This window comes from Triplophysa dalaica, chromosome 1 (assembly GCF_015846415.1).
Source record: "Triplophysa dalaica isolate WHDGS20190420 chromosome 1, ASM1584641v1, whole genome shotgun sequence".
Classification (NCBI taxonomy): domain Eukaryota; kingdom Metazoa; phylum Chordata; class Actinopteri; order Cypriniformes; family Nemacheilidae; genus Triplophysa; species Triplophysa dalaica.
The window spans coordinates 20,718,718-20,740,628 of record NC_079542.1 but is presented as its reverse complement, the minus strand read 5'-3'; the positions used below and the strand labels follow the sequence as shown (position 1 = coordinate 20,740,628).

The window sequence follows — 21,911 nt, the reverse complement described above, 5'->3', positions numbered from 1 at the left end:
AAGGACAGCAGCGGATGAAGTGGGCTTTTGCTTGAGCAGAGACATTTACTCCGAGGCAGGGCATTGCCAACCGTTATCCAAACTAATGATTTTTAAATACCAATTGTAAAATGACTAACACACTAAGAATTCTGTCACAAATGAAGAAAAGTGTGGAAAGTTTGCAACTACTGTGTGGCAGGTCAGTCCATAATGGAAATGCAGTTGTGATGCATGTTTAACAACAACTCCCAATGCTTTAACGGAGTACTCCCATTCTATTCTATTTTATATCCTTTATACATGTATATTTACACAAAACGTAATTTAGCAACAAAAAAAAAAAATCTCACAAAATGCAGATGAGATGTTATAAGAGTCAACCTTCTATTGTGTGTAAGGTTTAATCATGACCAAATATGTGTAGCCCAACACCTTCCAAGAGTAGATGGACATTTTTCTGTAACAAATGCCTTAGACGAGGGACAATACGTCTGAAATAAAGGAAATTCTGTGGATTTGTGCGTTTCATTGTGGGCGAACATGGCTGCATGAATAGAAAAATTACACAGAGACCGCATCGTAATCCATATAATTTAATATCAACTTGTAGAATCATCAAAAAGAGTCACAAATTGAAATGTTAACGGAGTCAGACATGTCTAGTTCCACGCACACACGCGATGTAGTCTGCTCGAAGCACAAGAGTGACTGGAACGGTTTTAACATTATCTAAACATTAAGCAAAAACGCTGTACAGGTACACTATACAACCTACACTATTTCAGGATAACATGTATGTGCACAAAGGTTGTTTACAGGTGACCAAAAAACAGTTCAGGAAATAAAACCTACATGTAGGCTAACAAAAACTCTTTACAATGGAAAACTTAACCAAACTGGACCTTTAATTATCTTAAGGCTGTAGTTCAGCCAATTAAAAACAAAGTTCAAAATTATATAAAAACAAAGCTGAAAATGATTGAATGCTAGAAGCGCCCTTTAAAGGGTTTGAATCCTCCACTGCCACCAGCCATGGGAACATTAGTGATCTGCACAATTCTGTTCATTCCAGTGGAAGGATGGCTGCCGGAAGACCAACAATCACGAATTAGTCACAAATCAATGATACAGATGTTCAAACTTAACATACAAATTGTAACTTGCATATTGTGTATTCACAAAAATAGCTACTAAATACAATGAAGTTAAAACAAAAAAACACATTTTAAAGGAACCAGTGGCTTAACCCTCATATCGTCATTGTTTCCTCTTTACACTACTGGTATTTGGGGTCAGTATGACAATTGATGATTAATTGGTACATTTTTAATTTAAAAAAAAAGTGTTTACTTGTCTCCCAAAACACAGCATTAATGTATAGATATGAAGTACTTTTGGACCCTATTTACCACAATTTCTCAACTATACCATTAGCTTGAATATTACATTTTCATGAAAATAATTAATGATTATCCTTATTTAATTTGTTTGATTTTGATCTATGTCAGGGGTATTCAATTAAAGGTTCAAGAGGTCCGGTCTTTATATTTTCTTCCAAACGGAGGTCTGGACAATTTTTTAAAATAAATAAATTTAGCCCAGTTGGATATACTTTATATAGGTATGATTTTTTTATCAGGCCATTTATTTTATATTTTGATACCCACACAGTATGTTTTGTCTGCTCTGTGGCTTTAGGGAAAAGGCGCTTAATAGACATCTAATAATAAATACATGTAAATAAAAAGAAAACTACTTGCATACAAACAACAAATGTAATGTAACTATTATTGCTCTCATCATAAACAGTAAACGAAGTTACTTCGTAGTTCTAGTATGAATGGCTAACTAGTATCTTTAAATAACTTCCCAATTAGAACATTGTTCATTAGAAAAAAGTGTGACTGCTTGTGAGAACCCAGCAAGTCTTTTTACGTTTTTCTACATAAAATCAACCTACTGAATAATCTGTGAAAATATAAAAACTATCTTCAATATAGACTGAATAATGCCATTTTTAAGATTATTATTATATTATGAGACTTTCCTATGCACTACTGTTGCTAAAATAAGCATGTGTCTGCTCTTCGTGCAGCGGGTCTGAGGCAGGAGAAAAGCAGCGTGCACGGAGCGGAAAGTGTTAATATGAAGCACGTTTGGTGCTAAATAAAGATATAAGAGGATGTAGTGGCAAAAGATCAATTACATAAATGCTCCTGAGAGCATGTCTGATGTGATTCTACGCTGTGTAGACTGGACCAAAATAGTTGAATGTTTTATTAGGCTATGACTCGCGGACCGGATGGAACGAAGCAAAGGTGCGGATCCAGCCAGCGGTTTGCCAATTGTGGATGACTGATCTAAGTCGTAGGTGTAGAATTGTGCCATCTGATGATTACAAATAAACCTTAAAGGATTACAGTAATAAAAGAGTGTGTGAGAGTGCATTTGAATGGTCAGCTTTGAGATTTTGTTGAGGTTTGTGTGTGCACGTGTGTACATGGTTTACAAATGTGCAACGCAAGGTTGTGGGTTCGAACTCAGGAATTGCAAATACCTATGTAAAATGTATAGGATAAAGCAATGCAAGTCGCTTTGGATAAAAGCGTCTGCCAAATGCCTAAATGTATAATATGGTAAACACACAGCTTGTGTCCTTGTATACTAAAAATCACAAAACAGCTGATGATGTTTAAAAAAGAAAAAAAGGCAAAAGTTTTCTGTGATGGTTAGAGGTGGGTGGTAACTCGCTATATTTACTTGAGTAACATTTTGGAGAAAATATGTACTTTTAAATTAAAATTAAAAGTGTGTACTTTTACTCTTCCACAAGTATATTTCTAATAGAAAATCTGCGTTCCTTCATTTTAAAATATGCGTAATAAAATGCGTTGTTTATTTCAAGGTTGTAGTCTCTATTAACGGGCATTCCCGACTGATTGATTCTTTTGAGTCGATTCTTTTGAAAGAATTAACTGAATTGGCAAAACCGTTTGACTAGGTTCATGAATCCGTTCAAATGATTTGTTCAGTTTCCAGCACGATCTGAATCTTCTGAAGCTGTGGATTACAAACTCCTTGTGGCACAAAACTTAACACCAAGAGCGTCAGATGAAGTGGACATTAATCTATATCTATCCAATCAAAACTGCAAATGTGTCAATGTTTGCCAGCAACGATGAATGCCCGGCATATGAGAGACCTTTTCGTCAGACTCGGCAACATGTGCGCGACCTGGGGCATGTTTCAGAGAGGAGGTTTAGTGAAAACAGAGTATATTAACCCTGAAATGAGAGAAACTCTGGGTTTTCCGTTTCAGAATGTGAAATATGTCAAACCTGAGAAAGGGGGGTAACTAAAGCCCGTTTCTAAAAAAGAAGTAACTTATGCTCTGAGTCAGTAGCCATAGTAACTTACTCTGTGAACCTAACCAGGTCGGGAGCAGGTTTTCTTTGGTAAACCCAGAGTTTATTTCGATCTGCATAACTCATTCGTTCATAATACAGTCATTCATGGCACACATCTCAGTGACTTATGTCATATGTGGTTTTATAGAGGATTCATAAAGAGACTGCATTCATTCATTGGGATGTACATTGATTTCAGGAGAGCAATTTAAGAATTTAGTAATTTCCCTATGCATTTTTATTAAAACCGTACCATTTTTTTTACATGGATATATCAAAATATATCATCCAGCCTTACATCAATAACATCAGCCACCTTACGTGTATTACATCACAGGATAATTTTCTATGGTGTATAAGAAATTACTTATTAAAGTGTATAAATAAAGTGCATGAATAAATAATTTCTACATGTGTGTCTGTATTATTAATTTAAGAGATAAAGGTGATAATCAATTAATTTTGACGTGCAGCCATTCCAACTCTAGTCTGCTCCCGAACCGGGTTCGAACCGGCGATCAGTCTAAGTTTGTATCTGATTATCTAGGCCTATTATTCATAACATTTATATGAACTCTCGTCCAAAGTAACTCAGTAACAGCCATTTTAGTTTTTTAATTGCTTACTTTTTTACTTTTACGAGTTATTTTTTAAAATGGTGACTTTTACTTGAGTTAAGATTTTGGCTACTCTACCCACCTCTGGTGATGGTAAGGTTTAGGGATAGGGAATAGAATATACAATTTGTACAGTATCAAAATCATAACATCTATGGAGAATCCTTAGAGAAACCACATATACAAGTGTGTGTATGCACGTGTGAACATGTCTTTTCTACATAGCATATGTGCTCTATTACAAGGCCTTAGATTTATAATGGAATTATAATATTTTTTACAAATTACTTTTTTTGCATTTCCCATTCATTTTCAATTGGGGTGATATTGACCCCAAATACCAGATTAATTAATATTTTTATTAATAAATATTAATATTTACCTTCAGAGCAACCGAATCAAGCACAGTTTTTTTATGCAAATAAATTTATGTGAATAAGGATAGGAAATATACAAAAGTCACAAAATCTGATTCCACTGAGATAAAGGGAACACTTTTTTTAACTAAGGAAAACTTGATTGGGGTCATAATGACCCCAAGGAGAGGTTGAGGGTTAAACATTTATTTCACAAGAACAATGAGCATCATACTGCATACTTTGAGTGTGGTGCCATCATGCCCGGCCGAGTCTCTCCTATTCTGCGGTTATCGGGAAATCCTCCACTCTGTGACCCCGCTGCTCCATGCCAGTCTTTCCTGGGACCTGGATCACGCCCGTGTCTTTCCACCACCACCTGCCTGCCGCTGCCAAAAGGCTGCTGTAGTCAAATTAAGAACAGACGAGAATTATTTTTGCATACCTGCACAAAGTTTTCAAGCTCCCAGATATGGGACCATTCTTTAAGTTTTCATAGAAATACTGTCACTCACAGACAAAAGAATGCTTATGTTTGGTCTTACCTGGTCTCCCATAACAACAGGCCGGCCTCCATCTCGGCTGTTGAAACTGGTCCTGCCTCGGTTGGCTGTAGAAGCCCCTCTCATAGCAGGACCGGGCCCTTCTCTGCCAGGACGATCTGGGCGCAGCCGCACTGCTCCTCTGGAATTGAAAACATCACGAAATGTCTTCCATGCACATGAGCAAAAGAAAGCACAAGTTCCCCCATCATACAAGAGTAAAAACTTTACAGGAGCTCTGCCCTACCTGACATCTTGTTTTGAGTTCAATCCCCCATCGCTCTTCCAGCTATGGTTGCCATCTCTGGGGGGTCTGGAGTGAGCCATAGCTTGAGGTGGTGCTCTGCCTCCCGCTGCTCGATCAGGCATGGCTACCTGCCTGCGCTCATCACGGTCACGAATCTCTCGCCTGTCACTGTCCCTCAGCTCTGTGCGGGGAGGTGGTGGGGGTTCCGCTCTCCTCACAGGCTCAAAGTTTTTAGGATAACGATCAAACCCGGATCCTTCTCGACGTGGAGCGGGACGATTCTTTTTTGAATCTGCTTCATTGTCAAAACGGTTTCTTCTGCAAACAGATCAATCAAATATTTTTGATTTACAAACTTGCAGGCATTAGTTCCCATATACTGCATCAGGTAGTTGGAGATATTAAATAAGACTGAAAAAAAATCCCAAGCTCAGAGACTCAAGAGACTCTTACCTATCAAAGTTGTTGGACTGCACAGTTGATGTGGGAGGGTATCGATTCCGGTCTCTAGGGTGAAAGTCATTAAAGCGGTTCTGCTGCCGGTTGTTATAGTCTGAACCCTGACTCATCCTTCCCTCTGGCTCGGTGTGCATCTTTTTACCGCCACTCCAGTAGGGGTCATCCCTCCTGCACATACAAAGAAGAAAATCTTTAAATATTACAGCACTTCTCCAGAACACTGGTTAATTTTTTGGGCCAAGTTGACAAAAAGTGATCTGTTCACACACCTCTGGTCAACATCACGTCCCCTCTTTAAGTTGTTTCGTTTCTCCTGTTCATAACGCAGCTGTTCCTGCTGTCGTCTCAGTTCCTCGCGTTCACGAATCAAACGCTCTGCTTCCTTGCGCCGCTCCTGTACACACAATTTTTTGAGTTAACAGACAGAACCATTACACATCTCTGACTCTTATAAACCAGTATATACCTGCTCGATGCGAATCCTCTCTCGCTCCAATCTCTCTCTCTCCATGCGCTCACGCTCAAGTTTCTGCCTCTCCATTTCCAGTCTTTGCCGCTCTCTCATCAGGTTATCCCTCTCTTCCCGCTCGCGCATGATACGGATTCGCTCCCTTTCCCGACGCTCCCTCTCAGCTATCTCACGCCGTCTGAATATAATACCAGAATGGGATGACACACTACCGCTGGCGTTTGGAATGTACAGAAGAGTTTCTCTTCTGGGGATAAGAGTGTATACACTCACCTGCGCAGCTCCATGGCCCTGCGAACACGCTCCATTCTGACCATGCGCTCACGCATCCGCTGCTCCTTCATTTTCTCAAATGGAAGGATGTCCTTGTTGCCCCCTTTGTTGAGCATGAGCCTGCCCTTCTTCATCTCCATCTGAAAATGTGTAACATAAAACAGATCAGGCTAAATTAAAGGCACTATTTGTTTCTTTAATTTCGATCATTTGTATGAAGAGTTTAGAATTTCTAAGAATGCAGTTGACTAACCTCCTCAGGTGGTATGAACCATCTAGGCCGTCTGTTCATCATATTGAGTGGACCAGGCTGCATATAAGAGAGAAGAGAAGAGTATCAGAAACTTGGCCTGGTAAAATAAAAACTGTCAAATTACAGTACGTGGGGCGGCGTTGAGCAGAGTAATGGAGTAGATGCGTTTGTCAACCGAAGCAACCGTGACATCGAGCGAAGTGAGCATGGCTGCTTTAATGGAGTTGCTGGAAACTGCTTTGGCGGCCGAGTTTAAGGCTGCGATTTCAACTTTTGATCTGAAACTTCATTGTGTGCAAGTCCCATGCTGAATCGATAGACGAACGGATGGAACTTCTAGAAACTTCTCTCGCAGCAGTAACAGAGCGCACACAAAGCTCAAAGCCAAGGCCAAGCGTGGAGCAGATTGAACAATATAAGGATCATCGGAGTGCCCGAGTTGTTGGTAGCATATTTTTGGCAATCAAATTCTACCCTCCCCTCTAGAACTGGACGGGGCGGTCTCTCCTGGACAAGCCAAGAGCAGTCTTGGTTCACTTTCATCGCTACCAGCTAAAAGATAAAGTCATACGTGAGCCATGTAAAAAAACGAGTCGAACTACAGTGTCAAGGGAGACCAACACCATCTATGAAGATTACAGCCCTGAAGTAATGAAGCAGCGGGCTCAGTTTTGTGAGGTCATGCCCGAAATGTACAAACAGGAATTTAAACCATCTCTTCTGTAACCGGCAAGGCTTCTAACAAAAAGATGGGAGCATCAAGTGATTCACGTCAGCAGAGGAGATCGTGATACTTAACGTGGCAGATCTTAATAACTGATGTATCAGAGGTTGTGCAACCCAATGCTTAATGACTACTTTATTAAAGCACTATTTGCACAAGATAAGTATTACCAAGGGACCTCTAGTCATTTGTATTAATTGCAGAGATTGTCTGTGATCTTAAGCTCGTGCGAATCGGAATCTCTGTGATTTGGTGGGCTCATATATTATTTTTCAAGGTTTGTGAATAACGGAGCTTGTTTTGAAGTGTTTTGGTATAATTTTGGGTGCTGGGTGATATCATGAAAACTCTCGAAAATTTGAGACCCGCGACGGCGGTGTCTAACGGATCTTGCATTAGATAATTGAATAGTCGTTGTATTTGTGACTGGACAAATTTCATCCGATGGACCGTTAAAAATAGATTTATCCATTTTATTTCGCATTTGGGGGTTAAAATGTGTCGGAGATATAAGGTTTGCAGTTTAAGTAGGAGTGAAAAGAGATTAAGGTATCTAGAGAGGTTCTCAAGCTATTGTTTGGTTGTTTTAGGGGTTGTAGACCATTGTGTTTATATGGATCTTTATATGCATCTCTTTATATATTTGTATTCTATTTGTATTCTTTTTTTCCCTTCCTCTTCTGTCTTTATCTCTTTTTGCATCATATGGTCCAGGGCCATGCTTTAGTTACTCAAGATTCAAATGGCTGGTAACACAAGATCAAATATGAATATTCGTTTTATCTCTTGGAACGTAGAAGGATAAATAACATTGTCAAGATCAAAAATGTTTTTTTCACATTTCCAGTCCCTTAGGAGACATCTTTGAAAACGGAGATATATCCATGTACTCTTGATACATCTGAAGTGCATTCTAAATTTGGTGTAAAGGCAAGAGGGACAGCAATTCTTGTGCGTAAGAACATTGCTTTTGGACCATTTTGTTGATCCAAATGGTCGTTATGTGATTGTATCTGGAATTTTACAAACAATTACAGTGGTCTTAGCACGTACCGTATTTTCCGCACTATAAGGCGCACTTAAAAGCCTTTCATTTTCTCAAAAAACAACAGTGCACCTTATAATCCGGAGCACCTTATATATTGATCAAGGCACGGATCCATATATCCGGACACTGAAGAAGAAGAATTTGAGGGATTCTTGGACAGGGTAATGAACTGAAAAAGTGAGCTTTACGTGTTGACAATGTTGAGTTATGAACTAACGTTTGATTTAGTGGTATCAGACCGTTTCTTTTACTACGCGTTTACTGAATTAGGGAAAAGTTCCCCTCCATGTTTGGGAGAAGAGTGAGCAAGGCTGGGACATATTGTTAATATGCACATCAACGTTTGAACACCGTTACAATGGGAGTGAACGGAGTTGTCAGAACGCTTAATAAAGTTTGACTTTATCTGACTGTTTTGTTGACATTCCCTTTAGCACAGCTCCATCTAGTGGATGCTTAACGCAAACCCAGTCGAACATTTGACAGCTGTATATTCTATTCTATGCGCCTTCTAATCCGGTGCGCCCTACATATGAAAACAGTTCTAAAATAGGCCATTCTTTGAAGGTGCGCTTTATAACCCGGTGCGCTTTATAGTGCGAAAAATCAGTATATATTTGTATGCCATTTGTTGCTATTTTTTTCTGTTCTGCAAAATCTTGATAGTCACCACATAATTATAGCGTTATATTTGGTTCAAAATACAACATTGGACGGATCTTCTCTAAAACACTCCACGTTATCAAACTGTGTCAGACTCTTACGAGTCTTATACTTAACAGATTGGCTTGTCAGATCCCTGGAGATTAAGGTTTCCGACTTTTAAAGTGTTCTCTTTACACATGCACCATAACATACTCACGGATCAACTTTTTTCTTTTGGCTAACCAAATGAGGCACTATCAATTCCTGTGACTATCATAGTATAGTTATCTCCAATCATGCACCCTGTATATTTGAACTCTTACTGAAACAGTTTCGCGCTGCGCAGTGTTCCAAACGTTGTTTAAGCGACATACATAGGTAATGCGGTATACTAAAAATGTATATAAAAATACACACCGGTATTCGTTATGAACCGGTATATCACCCAACACACACACACACATATATATATATATATAGTGAACAATTTATCTTTTCTACCATCGTGTTCTGATCTAGTTTTCATGATTGGTCCTCTAGAGACCTTAGTGCTATCAATGATTTGTATGATAAAGGTGTATTCATATTTTCAGAATTGTCAGAAAAGTTTAATCTTTTTCGCTTTTTTCAGATAAGACACTTTGTACAAAAACAATTTCCTGAGTTTCCTAATCTTCCTCTTGGTAAAAAAATGGATGACATTCTTTCCATCAGAATAGATAGAAGAGGAATAATTTCTGTTACTTATGATTCAATAGAAAACTTAAATTCTGACCCCTCTGAATCACTCAAGAATACTTGGGGAAAAAGAGCTCGAGGTCACTTTAAATGAAAAAGAGAGGGATCATATATTTGATTTAGTACATTCTTCCCCTATTTGTGAACGACACAGTTCCATGCAATGCAAAATTCTTCATAGAACACTTTACAGGAACAGTAGATTGACTAAATATACCAGGACAGAAGTAGCACTTGCAAAAGGTGCCAACAATCACCAGCAAACCACACATGGTTTTGGTCTAAGGTTTTTTCCAAAAGTATCAAATATTTTAAACATATCAGCCTCTCCAAACCCATTTACAGCTTTGTTCGGAATGCTTCCCGAACCAAATTTGATTTGGCGGCACAAGATATTGTACCATATTATTGGCCAGGAGGCTTATTCTCTTTAAGTGGAAACATGCATCCCCTCCTTTATATGATAGACGGATAAAAGGGTTATAAGAATATATAAAATGGTCTATATGATCGGTAACCTGAATATGCAGAAGAGGATTCTTCTTTTTTTTTAAACTATTTATTTTTTACATTTATTGTAGAATTTAAAATCTACATGTACAGTATTATTGTTACTTGCATTTGTCTGTGCTGGGGATTATGGGTGGGGGGGCATAAGCAGAACTGTGGATCGTTACATTTTTGTATGTTGTATCTTTTCTAGATATCTTTACCTTTTCAAACCTTCCACCCCTTCTGAAAGGAGGTCGAGCTTTATTAAAAGGCTGCTCTCTTTTAGATTGGTCAATCATGATCATCTTGCTTGGAGTCTTTCCTGTGGATTAGAGAGACAAACATTACTCAACATGGATAAGACAGACAAATATTGCATATTATAAATATGTCATTATAACAGTTATCAACAGTCGTAAAAGATTATAGCTTGTAACACTTTAATCAGAAAACGTAACATACGCCCATGCTTCCTTTCGTCTTTCTTAGATGCTTCTGCTCCCGAATTAAACGTTGTGTCAGATTTGTTGCTCTTGGAGTCTGGCTTTTTGGCATCTTTGCCATCTTTCTCAGAGGGTTTTTCAGGTTTCTTCTCTTCCTTTTTAGAGGAAACTTGAGTCCTTAAAATGATCAAAGTAAACGGTGATTAAACTTTGAAAATTTGCAGATAAATAACTTTAAGATAAAAGATTTAAACTGGAAAATGTTTTCCTACTTGCTGGAGGTTTTGGTTCCAGTTGGAGTGCGCTTTTCTCCAGAGGTTTTACTGGAACTGTTCTTCTCTTCCCCTTCTTTCTTTGAGAAGTCCTTCTTAAATGGGTCAGTTTTCACCTGTGAGGATAACACCGGTAGTTGAAGTACAAATGATGAAGTTCTTTGAGTTATAAGGAGCCCTGTTCATCATTGAGGGGAGACCGAAGACTCATAGATATAACCCAAAACAGTGTTTGTTGATTGCCAAAGGAGAGGCATAAAAGTATGAAAATAACAACACCTTTTAACACATCATTGACTGGGAAAAGCTTGCTTAACAGTACCAGGTTATAGGAGGCCACGATCATGCGGACTAGTTCTAGCCTTAGAGTCTGTTTTTTCTTTCATCTTCAGCACATGAGACCAAGTTCATCTATGAGTTCAGACAAAAACTGGCGAAGCACTGGCTTTAAGGCCATTCAACCATGACATCATGCTGGGAATGCTCTCTGACCGTCCTAATGACAAATGGCTTTGATGTGTAAGGATTTTTAAAATGTCCCCGTTGCCTTCTCACATTATGCTTCTGCTGGTCATCAACATTGTGAGGCATGACATACATCATTAACATATTAACATTTTCTGTCCTTTAATCTCAAATGAAGCTTTCTACTTTGGCAACTTGGCAAATTAAGTTAATAACATGGTTATCAGCTTTTCTGCCTACTTTGCCTTTTTAACTGCTCTTACTACAAATAAACCAGTTAGACTGCAGCAAGTAAACAAGTATAGGCACATTCCTGGCAACAGCTAAGGCTGACCCTCTACCTCAATTTTAAGATCCCCTGCAGCATTCTTCTTGTCCTCTCTATGGACACAACTTCCTTTAACACATCCAGAGTGTCAGTATTCTGACTTGACTAGTAGCATATTGGAGATGCCTCAAGATATGTTACTGGCTCATTGACTGAACATTGAGTTTCTGTAGCCTGCTTGACCACATTTGAGCCTATTTTAGGATTGTAGCTTTGTGGAACATGCGAACGAGGGCCTTTGTGGGCATCGTATTTCAGACCACCTCAAACACACCTCCCAGACCTTCCTGCCATGCAAGTACAATCCTTACTGAGACCTAGCTGATACTTGGATCAGTGGTAAAAAACCAGTGGAAAAAGCTTTGGTTCATTCTCTTAGGTAAGGTTGCTTTCACAAATGCAGTTCCTCGTCACCTTTAACACTGTTGTCATCATCCTTCATTGTTTTCTTAGCCTGCTTTATGGGTGGCATTCCAGTGTTCAACTGATGAATCCGAACACCATTTGTTACAACGTGCACTAATCGATTTCAAGGGGAAGTGGTAGATTAAACGGTTCATAAAAAGTCCAAAGGGTGGTGGTAGGGAAACTTAGGACTCATGGATACCATCCAAAAGATGTTGATTTTCAGTATGTTATTTTTGTAGAAAGATATGGCTTCCGACAAGAACGGAAATAGGGAATATTGTTCCATCCTCTGCTTTTATCATCACAAGACAAGGAAGTGGTGAGTTCATACCTTGCATTTACAAAAATGCAAGGACAAACAACGATGTATGAACTGCATAAAGCATAAACTGATCACAGTCAACATAAACAACAAAAGGGAATACTAAAGATTATTTAAAAGGACTGTAAAAGGTATCTGCCTTTGCCTGCGACTTCCAGGGGAAGCAGACTTTGAAATGAGAATACGGCTACAGTTAACGAGGGTCCTTGACACGTTAAAAATAAAAAATAAAGCAGCATAATGAAAACATAAATAACAGCACCTGCATTCACATATCACATTTTCACAAACCTAAAGCTTTTTGAACAAAAAACTAAAATAATATAAATCCAAAGCATTAAGTAAATCGACAAGAAAAAAAACTGAATTTAACAAATTATGACAAAATGAAAACACAAAAGAACCGGCAAAGTTTATTTCTGTCAGGAAGTTTTTTCATCAAATAAAAATAGCAGGCCTACCTAAATCCAAAGCTTGGAGTTTTTATTTAATAAAGTAACATGTTTACGTGTTGTGGAGTAACTTTGTCAACAAGCTCTAGACTTGTAAACATTAGACCTGCGCCAGAAAACAGCCTTTCAGAGGGCACGAATGTTCTGGGAATGTAGAACTAAAGCCTCGGGAAGCGAGTCACATTGGCTTTCCACCAGCCAGTCTTATCTAAACATATATAAATCCGATCTGCTATACCACCCAAAATACAATCTTTTTTACTTATTCATATTTTTAAGTCACGTCTAAAAGAAGGGCCGGGAAACCACCGATTGCACCATTTTCTTCACCTTTCCAAAGCGCACGGGATCCATGAGATAAGTTTATGTAAAGGATAAATTGATGGCTGGCACCGAAATACCCTTGCAGTTGCTCCGCTATTAGCTTTGTGATCCGTAGACAAGGCGGGAAAACACACGTCACAGCACATTGTGAGCGCGATTGTCCCATGTCTAACTTTAAAACAGATAACTTGAGCAAGCAAGTGGCACTTCGTTTGGCGGAGTACAGCCCTGACAAATGTGGCCTCGACAATCACTTGAATAACACGTGTCCAGTTTCGTCAAGTGATTTGCATGATCCGATTTTAATTGGTCTCGAAAAAATTTCGGAGGGCGTGTCTACACACCCCGTGAATTAATGCTTTTCTTTCACCATACAGAAAACTAAAAAAATGTAGGATTTAATAGTCATTTAAAAACATATTGCATGATTTTTATTATATATATATATTTTTACATTATTAAACTTGGAAAATAAACATACCTTTTAAATCGTATAACAAAGTATTAACCGGTCAAATTATTTACGATCAGTTAACGGTTAAATGGTCAATGTGAGCATCCCTAATAAGTTTCAATGTATAGCCATCATCATAGGCTCCACTCAAAATCCCTTCAAAAATATTAAAAAATCCTTTATTTCAAAACAAGACAATGCATGAGTAACAGACTAACGTTACTGAAAATGCATCATGTCTTACCCTGTCCACAGATATTTGCTGTCCGTGGAGTTCTGTGCGGTCGAGGTGAGAGATGCACCTGGTCACTTCCGCGCTGGATGACATGGTGACTAAACCATAACACTTGGCTCCTGGGCTACGAGCGTTGGTGACAACTTTGGCACTAAAAACCTATTTCAAAAGAATTATCAAATTTGTTACAATGCACACAAAACATTCCATTATCAAATATATAATTGAGATACTTTAAAATTTGCCTTTACCCTTCCGTATTTGCCAAAGAGGTTCTTCAGATCAGCTGCTTTGGTGTTTGAAGACAGACCACTCACCCATAGATTGCGAGAAGAGCTGGTGCTGCTGCCTCCTGAACACAGATTACATGATGTTCAAATAACACTAATATAACCATGTTTTTCTGACAACGTCAATTCAATGTTTTTTATATTAATACAGATGTCTTGTATAGTATTCCTTAACTCTAAATTAGATTCCCCAAGATGTACTGGGGCTTTAATTTTTCAATAAAAAGAATTTCAAACTGATTAACTCTTACCCTTTTCATCTTTCGTGGCTTTTCCATCCCTGTCCTTTGAAGAGCTAAAATGTAAATATTACGAGAGCAACAAAAACAGAAATACTTTAATGAATATGAGGACAAAAGACAAGGGTATGGACACAGAGCTTCATCTCTAAACCAACATCAAGGTTATAGACATTTGGTGCATTATCGAAAATGAAAACAAAACTCCCAATAGGCAAGGCTGGCACTTGGACAAATCTCCAATAAGGCTTCTTTTTCTTGCTTTTCCACAGGAACAAGGTGGGCCAGGTTTTCTGCCAAATTATTCCCTCGAACAAAGAAATCCTCAGGAGTGTGTTCAACTTCAGAGTGAATCACTTCATTGGATTGACAAACCCCTCTGACGTCACTGGAACTATGCTGCTCTTTCTTTTTTTAAACCATAAGTAAGGACTGAAAAAATCAAGTGCTGGAAATGTGTGTAACGGACGTGCTTTCAGCTCCTTGTTTAACACCACCAATTAGCAAACTTCAAGAAATGGCAAACCAAACCAAAAGACAACCAAAAGGCAGGGATTAGGTAAAATGAACAATTTATGAAAAATTCTTGCGGCTACCCACAATGCTGAGTTCTTAGTGAGCTGGAACTTGGTAGTAGTATCATAAAGAACTGACATAGAAAGACAAACCTCTTTGCTTGACCTGTTGCCCCAGTTGAAGAGGGGCCTTTCTTCCCAGAATCCTTTTCCTTCTCTCCTGTTTCTCCTTTCTTCGAGGTTTCTCTGTTGTCCTTCTTAGCGGCATCAGACTTCAGCCCATCATCTCTCTTACCATCTTTGTGGTCATCTATCTCTTCAGCCAGCGAATCTGTGCCCTGCCCCATCTCAGCAGAGACCTCAGCTTCTTCGGAGCCCTTTTCTGCCTCAGAATCTGGAAGTTTCACATGTTTACCTGTCTCCAGGAGGTCGTCGCCATCCACATCCAATGTGATTGCATCTTCGGCCTGGATGGTGACGGATATATTGTCATCCTCAACTTCTTTCACAGTCTCAGGGCCAGGTTCGCTTTCCATGGCCTCCAATGCTGAGAATTCGGGGTCGGCTTCTCTCTCCGCCTCAACCTCTGCTTCAGCCTCGGGTTCAGGCTCAGGCTCTGGTTCAGGCTCTGTTTCCACCTCTGCCTCAAGATCGGGCTCCACATCAGCCTCAGGCTCTGCAAGGCCATCTTCACAGGAGAAGGTTTTAGAATTTTCACGAGTACCATCATCAGTATCCGTTACATCTGAGGGATTTAACAAGCATAAAACATGGCAAAACACATTGTTTAACATTCACATCTCTGTGCTATGTGACCTAGAAAGTAGAATAGAGAGCAAGTTTAGTATTAGTGGTCATCGTGGATGAGGATACCACAGGTATACATACAAAAACACATTCCTTAGAGAAAAATGAAGAGCTTGAACAATCTTCTGTGTGATCATAGCCATATTCACTTCGGTGATGACACCAACTCCAATAGCACTACATCTTCATCCAAATTCTGAAGGTGCCATTATATTCGAGCGAGACTGCCATACGTTCTTCTGCTTTAGGACATGCATTCAGTCCAAGTTGAACTTGGAAGCCAGTACTCCCACCAAATGTCACACTATGACACATCTGAGCTAGGGTCTTCTTTCAAACATTCCCTTTGAATGTCCATCTCATTTTTCAGCTGATGGAGAATCAAAAACAGGTCCCAAATCTGTTCATAGCATGCTGCCCTGTAACACAAATGGGTGTCCACCGAGCTGTGTCCAGTCTTGAGTGAGTTCACAAGCAGCGACGTGGCCGTGTGGGCTCAGAAAGCATCACTATATTGAATGATGTTCACATGTCTCATGTTCTGAACCGTCATGAAAGGCACACTGCCTGTTGCCTTCTCCATTTCAGGAGCAGTCCATTAACAGCAGAAAGAATGAGAAGGCTTGCTGAAGCTTTTTTCCGAACACAACAAATCATCATAGTTCTGCAGAAGATTGTGTGGGTGGATGCATCCTATGATGAGGGGATTGATGAATGAGTCCTTGAATAAATTAGATGACGTAATTAGGAACGACATTGATGTTCAGAAAAATGACAAAGCATTGTCTGTCCTCCGATGCAGTGTGTGCCGATCTGATGCTTTAAATGTCCGTGATGTTGTGGAACTTTTAATGTGTGAGATCAGAACGTGTTGAGATTAAAAAAGAACAACCAAAAAGAACAACCAAAAAATAAAGGAAAGAAGTCCAACCTTCTGATCAAAGAACCTGCAAAACTTGATTATATAAAAATAAAAGGGTTACGCCCCCACACCAAAAAGTGACCATGCATACCTTTCTCTGATTCCTCCTCTTCGGTTTCCTGAAAATAATAGAGTAGAATCTTTAGGGAAAAATGTATACAAAAGCAACATAAAACTTTACAGCCACTGAAATGAAAAAAAATCTAAAATACATGTCATAACTACAACGGCAGCAACTGTTTACTTCACTCTTTCTAAATTTTTGGGTGGATAAAACTTAAATTATGTACAACGTTTAATTTGGCAAAATAACTTAATATTTAAAGAATGTCAAAGGCTCAAGTAGTGATCAAAAACAACATTAACATTTTACAGCTACATTGTACTGAATGCAAAATATGCAAATGACTGCCTTTTTAAGCTTAATCATCAACATACGTTAACAAATATACAAAATCTTGTATGTAACAAGCTTGAGCATTCCTGTATTACATGCTGACAGTGCATAATTTACATTTTTGCTACAAAATTTGTACATGTTGTCGATTTGTAACTCAATGCGAGAGGACAGAAACTTGAAGAGTTAAATTTTACATTTGGCTGACGCTTTTATTCAAAGCAACTTACATTGCATTGTATTATACATTCGTTTCTGACTATGTGCAATCCACAGGGATTGAACCCATGACCTTGGCATTGCTAGTGCCATGCTCTAACCACTGAGCCACCGGAAAGTTAATGCCTTGCAGATAATAATTGAAATTAAGAAACAAATCATTAGTTATACACTGCCTACTTAAACCCACACCTACCTGTTAAACTATGTTACAACTGTGTATTTGATTATACTTTTGACATTCATCAATGTTACAATAAACATCCCCAAAATACTCAATTTGTACCTTAGACAAAGGTTCCTCTTCCATGACGGCATCAGCATCCTGGTCCGTCTTCTTTCCTGCAGATGTGAAATAACGGCATGTGTTCAAACTTTACAGACATGGTGAAAAGAAAGCATTCAGAGTGAATTGATGAGGTTGGGCTTCACCTTTAGATTTGACATGTTTTCTTGTGGGCGTGTCAGCAGACACTGTAATCTCGATGTTGTCAGGATCTCCACCTTCATCTTCTAAAGCCTGCGCACAAGACGGCAACCAACCATTTATTAAAACACTAAGATTTGGACGTCAGTGTTAATGTTAACTATTACAATAAACTCGTTCTTGAAGTGAGAAAACATTAGTTTGGAATCGGACCATTTCATTAAATGAATGTGAAATTCACCCTACTAGTACTGTTCATCAGGGGCTAGTGGTTATGACAAGTTAAGGTTAGACAGAAATTTGGCCTTCCTGGTTGGTAAAACACATAAGGCGATCCCCGTTACCAGTCTCCTCTACACCAGGGGTTCCCAAACTTTTCAGCCCGTCCAAAATAATAGTGCCAGTGACTCGAGCCCCTCACTATCCTCAGAGGTGGTTAAAATATACAAATGTTCAGTGCAAATGCACACATTCACCTATTCAACCAAAACACACATAATGACAACACAAAAGAGCACAGTCTAACAAGGTTGATTGATCATCACCGGATATACTGACAGACATCTTAACCTCCTGATGACTGAAATCACTGCCTACTTCTCTCATACATGGAGTAAATGTCAGGCTCTAAAAATTAGTTGTATGAATGAGTGTGTTGTGCACTTGATTGCTGCTTGACACAACACTAAATTTTATTAAGCAATGGCGCAAACAAGCTTCTCATGTGCGTTTAATGTTGAAGAACGTGAAAACCAACAGACTGATGAAAATGCGGGAGATTTAATTTCCCAAGATGCGACGTGCTGGACAAGGGGTGAAAATGCTGTGCGGTTATAACCCAAAGCAGGACGGGTGGTCAGACTAAAGGGCTCTGCATATATACAGAGCGAAATTTTCGCATGTGGTATTTCGTATTTGCCTCTCGTATGTATGGTGTCTCTGAATTGTTAAAAAAAAAGCCACTCAAATTGCTTGATAGATGCGAAGAACGCAGAAAGTCTAACCCGGTCCCAATTTTTTTATGATGGACGAAAATATTGGAGGGAGTGTGAAAATATTTTACTGACATAACATGTGGAAGTATTTTTAACGTGGAGAAATTGTCCAATGTCCAATGGGCTTTAGTCTAACATAATATTATTTTATAGTAATTTACTCTCTACTTATTGTTCTGATAAATAAAATAGAAACTATTACTTCACATTGTCAAATTACATCAAACTGATTCAAGTGCTGATGGATGTCCCTCTTTTTAGGCTACCTGAGGAAGATGGCCACTCACTTCAATAGTGTCTGATTGCAGAGTGCAAGACAGAGGCGTAACTGGTAATGGGCAGAACTTGTAATGGGCGGAAGCTGTAATTGTCCAAATCACACAGGACAACGCGAGATATCAAACGTGAGATGTTGGCAAGATCAACTTCTTATTTTATGCCTTAATAGTATGTACTGGTTTGTGACGGAATATTTATAGATATTTTTGACACCGGGGCACATGTGTGCACTGGTACAAAAATGCGAAACTAAAGTCACAACTGTTTCCTTAGGACACTATAATTATTAACAAAGACAAACAGCAACTTGTTTTTACATTTAAGCACAAGTGCAAGTAAACTACTACTCGCTCCGTACCGGTAGTGGTTTTTAATTGCTTGTCTTCACCAGATGTATGCGTGATATCCTTTGTGACACACCGTTACGAGACAGGAAGGAAATATTAACTCTGGGATTATTTACATGTGGAACATAAGACCATCTGTGACGTCTAACACCCGACTTCCACCGGGAACACTCTTCAAGGTTGCGCAGGAGAACAGAACGACATGATAGTAAAATACGTCCTCTACTGGCCACCTCCACCCTACAACACTACATTACGTCACAGTTAAAATGTGACAAAAATTTAGTTTAATAAACATATAAATGAAAAATGTTGCGTTTGTTATACACAATTTCTGAAGATGTTTGAGTTCTAAATATTTCAGCATACTTTAACAAATCTGCATTTAAGAAACACACAATGCTTTCATTTATTAATTGTTTATTATTAATTTATTCATTTCTTTTTCACTCTTTACTCTTTCAGCCATTCACTCCCCCAGCCATTCATTCTTTACTCCTTTTTGACCATGGCATTGACTCTTAAGCCGTATTCATCAACACAGGTTGACAAAAATGTTTCCATGTCTTAGAGATGTTGAAACAAACAAAAAGTTATCTCTGTCTTCTGGGAAATGACCCTCCAGGACGAAACGATACCAATATGTGCGTTCCCCTACTATTGCATGAAAATTACTTAACAAATTCAATTTAAACTTTTATCTCAGGAAAATATCCTTACCGCTTTATCTATTCGACCCGCCATCTTGCCGACAATGTGACGTTTTTGATATCTCGCGTGGTTCCGTGTGATTTGGACAATTACAGGTTCCGCCTATTACAAGTTCCGCCCATTAGTAGTCACGCCGCAATCAGACCCCACTCACTCACTTCGCCGCCCTCCTCCTCCTCTGGCTTCCCTGCGTTGTCTTTGGTCAATATTAATCAACCTTTAATTGCGACAAATAAATAAGAATATTCTAAATTTAGGCCTGAAAAATAACCTGCTTGCACACAAGACTGTCTAACGTGGCGCTGTTAATGGATTCGCTGAGCCTAACCTAAATGCCGTTGCTAATGCCTTTAATATGACGTAATCACCTCAGACGTCATGATCTATGGGGAGGAAATTCTTAAGCTGATGGCTTTTTATTTGCCTGGTTTTATTTTTAAACTAAACTATTTTTGATAACATAGGCCACTTAAAAAAAAAAGTTAAAAAAAAATCCCACTTTGGGAACACCTGCTCTAGACCACGGAATCAGGTTTACGGGCCACTTTTATCTGTTTTTCAGTCAATACTGGCATTTTCCCCATTCATGAACAACAACTTCTGCTACACAATAAAAACACCTTGTTGTATTATGGTATGGTTAATTTGAACAATCATAACTGATCCAAAATGTAGGTATTTAGAGTTTGAGATAGTGAATTCCTATGGAGAAAATCACTTGCTGCCCTCCACCTGCAATTGTGCATTTACACGTGCAAAACTTTACATAGGGTAAACAATTCCTTATATTTCAATAAAAGAGCATAATTACTTAAAGGGACAATATTTAAAAGGGACTGATAAAGGGTCAAGCTAGAGGATAAATAAATAAAAAATGAATTTTCAATTTTGTGTAAACTGTTCTTTTAACAGTGGACTAACTAATACAACAATTTTCAAATCATTGTTCAATTCTTATTGTTTCTGAACCGTTACAGACATTTTTGTTACAGACAAGTCAATGCCACGAGAGTTTATTCCTTTTTCAAATAGCGTGGCTAATTTTTCCAAAAATAAAGCTAAATTTAAACTATTTTTGGTCATTTTAAACAACCAGTGTTGTGACGTCATGTATTCAGCAAGATTACATACTCAAATGGTTGATAGAAATTATGTAAAATAAATACGTTCTCCGTTTTTCTAATGACTGCATGCATTTATTGTAAATAAAAATAGTTAAAGGGATTTACGTTAAATATAAAGATTCTTATCTAATCGCGTGTTTAGCGTATCAGCTAACAGTAAGCTAATGAAATTTAGCCTGCTTTAAAATTCACCACAGCGGTAACAATTACGTGAAATATTTCGTGCGAATAAATTTTCCTCTCATCATACAGACACTTGGCTACACATTGTGCAGTATGCTTGCGTTTTTATGAAACCCTTTGAAAACCCCAAGCTTAAAAACACGTCAAATAACGTTACGTTATACAAACGGCTCTACCAAACGAATAGCCACCGAGCTAGCTCGCGAGCTTCTGCACCAGACGCAATATTGTGGTTTAACGTCTCAAGTTAAGCATAACGTTAACTTACCTGTTTCAATCTCGCTACAAGAGTATTTTTCACCCCAGTAACATCCAAATTTCGTCGTTTGAGTTCAGATTTTAGGTCTACAACGCGTAAATCTGTGATCTTCTTCGTCTCCGCTGAAATGGCTCCCGACGCCATTTTGACTGTGTACAACTCTTTGTGCGCGGGCACGGCAGGACACATTGGCGCATTTAACCGTGTTGCGAGTTCACGTAGCAGTATATGGGCCATCCTGA

At 38.7% G+C, this 21,911-nt stretch overlaps 1 protein-coding gene across 3 annotated transcripts; it reads right to left on the bottom strand.

Annotated features, from left to right (window-relative positions):
- Positions 1-559: 559 nt before the first annotated feature.
- Positions 560-21,845, bottom strand: sltm (SAFB-like, transcription modulator). Of its 3 annotated transcripts, none has more exons than XM_056756529.1 (20): positions 21,679-21,845; positions 17,777-17,864; positions 17,631-17,686; positions 16,820-16,847; positions 15,153-15,744; positions 14,497-14,540; positions 14,207-14,307; positions 13,965-14,114; positions 10,968-11,083; positions 10,715-10,872; positions 10,474-10,574; positions 6,606-6,662; positions 6,353-6,492; positions 6,077-6,257; positions 5,880-6,004; positions 5,605-5,778; positions 5,152-5,469; positions 4,908-5,046; positions 4,605-4,765; positions 560-1,065 (listed from the first exon to the last, which is right to left on the bottom strand). In XM_056756529.1, the coding sequence occupies exons 1-20, from the start codon at positions 21,811-21,813 to the stop codon at positions 969-971; spliced, it is 2,961 nt and encodes a 986-aa protein (XP_056612507.1). In that variant the 5' UTR covers positions 21,814-21,845; the 3' UTR covers positions 560-968. The 3 variants fall into 3 exon arrangements, with proteins under 3 accessions (XP_056612507.1, XP_056612514.1, XP_056612523.1); XM_056756536.1 differs by having other exon boundaries at positions 15,153-15,687; XM_056756545.1 differs by lacking the exons at positions 17,631-17,686; positions 17,777-17,864; positions 21,679-21,845 and having other exon boundaries at positions 15,153-16,527.
- Positions 21,846-21,911: the final 66 nt, after the last annotated feature.

Bases quoted from the DNA above. Each gene is read 5' to 3' on its own strand.
- sltm (XM_056756529.1), bottom strand. From the start codon at position 21,813: ATGGCGTCGGGAGCCATTTCAGCGGAGACGAAGAAGATCACAGATTTA. The intron at 16,848-17,630 runs GTACAAATTGAG...TATTATTTTCAG, and splicing joins AAGAGGAACCTTTGTCTAAG to GAAACCGAAGAGGAGGAATC. The intron at 11,084-13,964 runs GTAAGACATGAT...TTATCCTCACAG, and splicing joins AGCAAATATCTGTGGACAGG to GTGAAAACTGACCCATTTAA.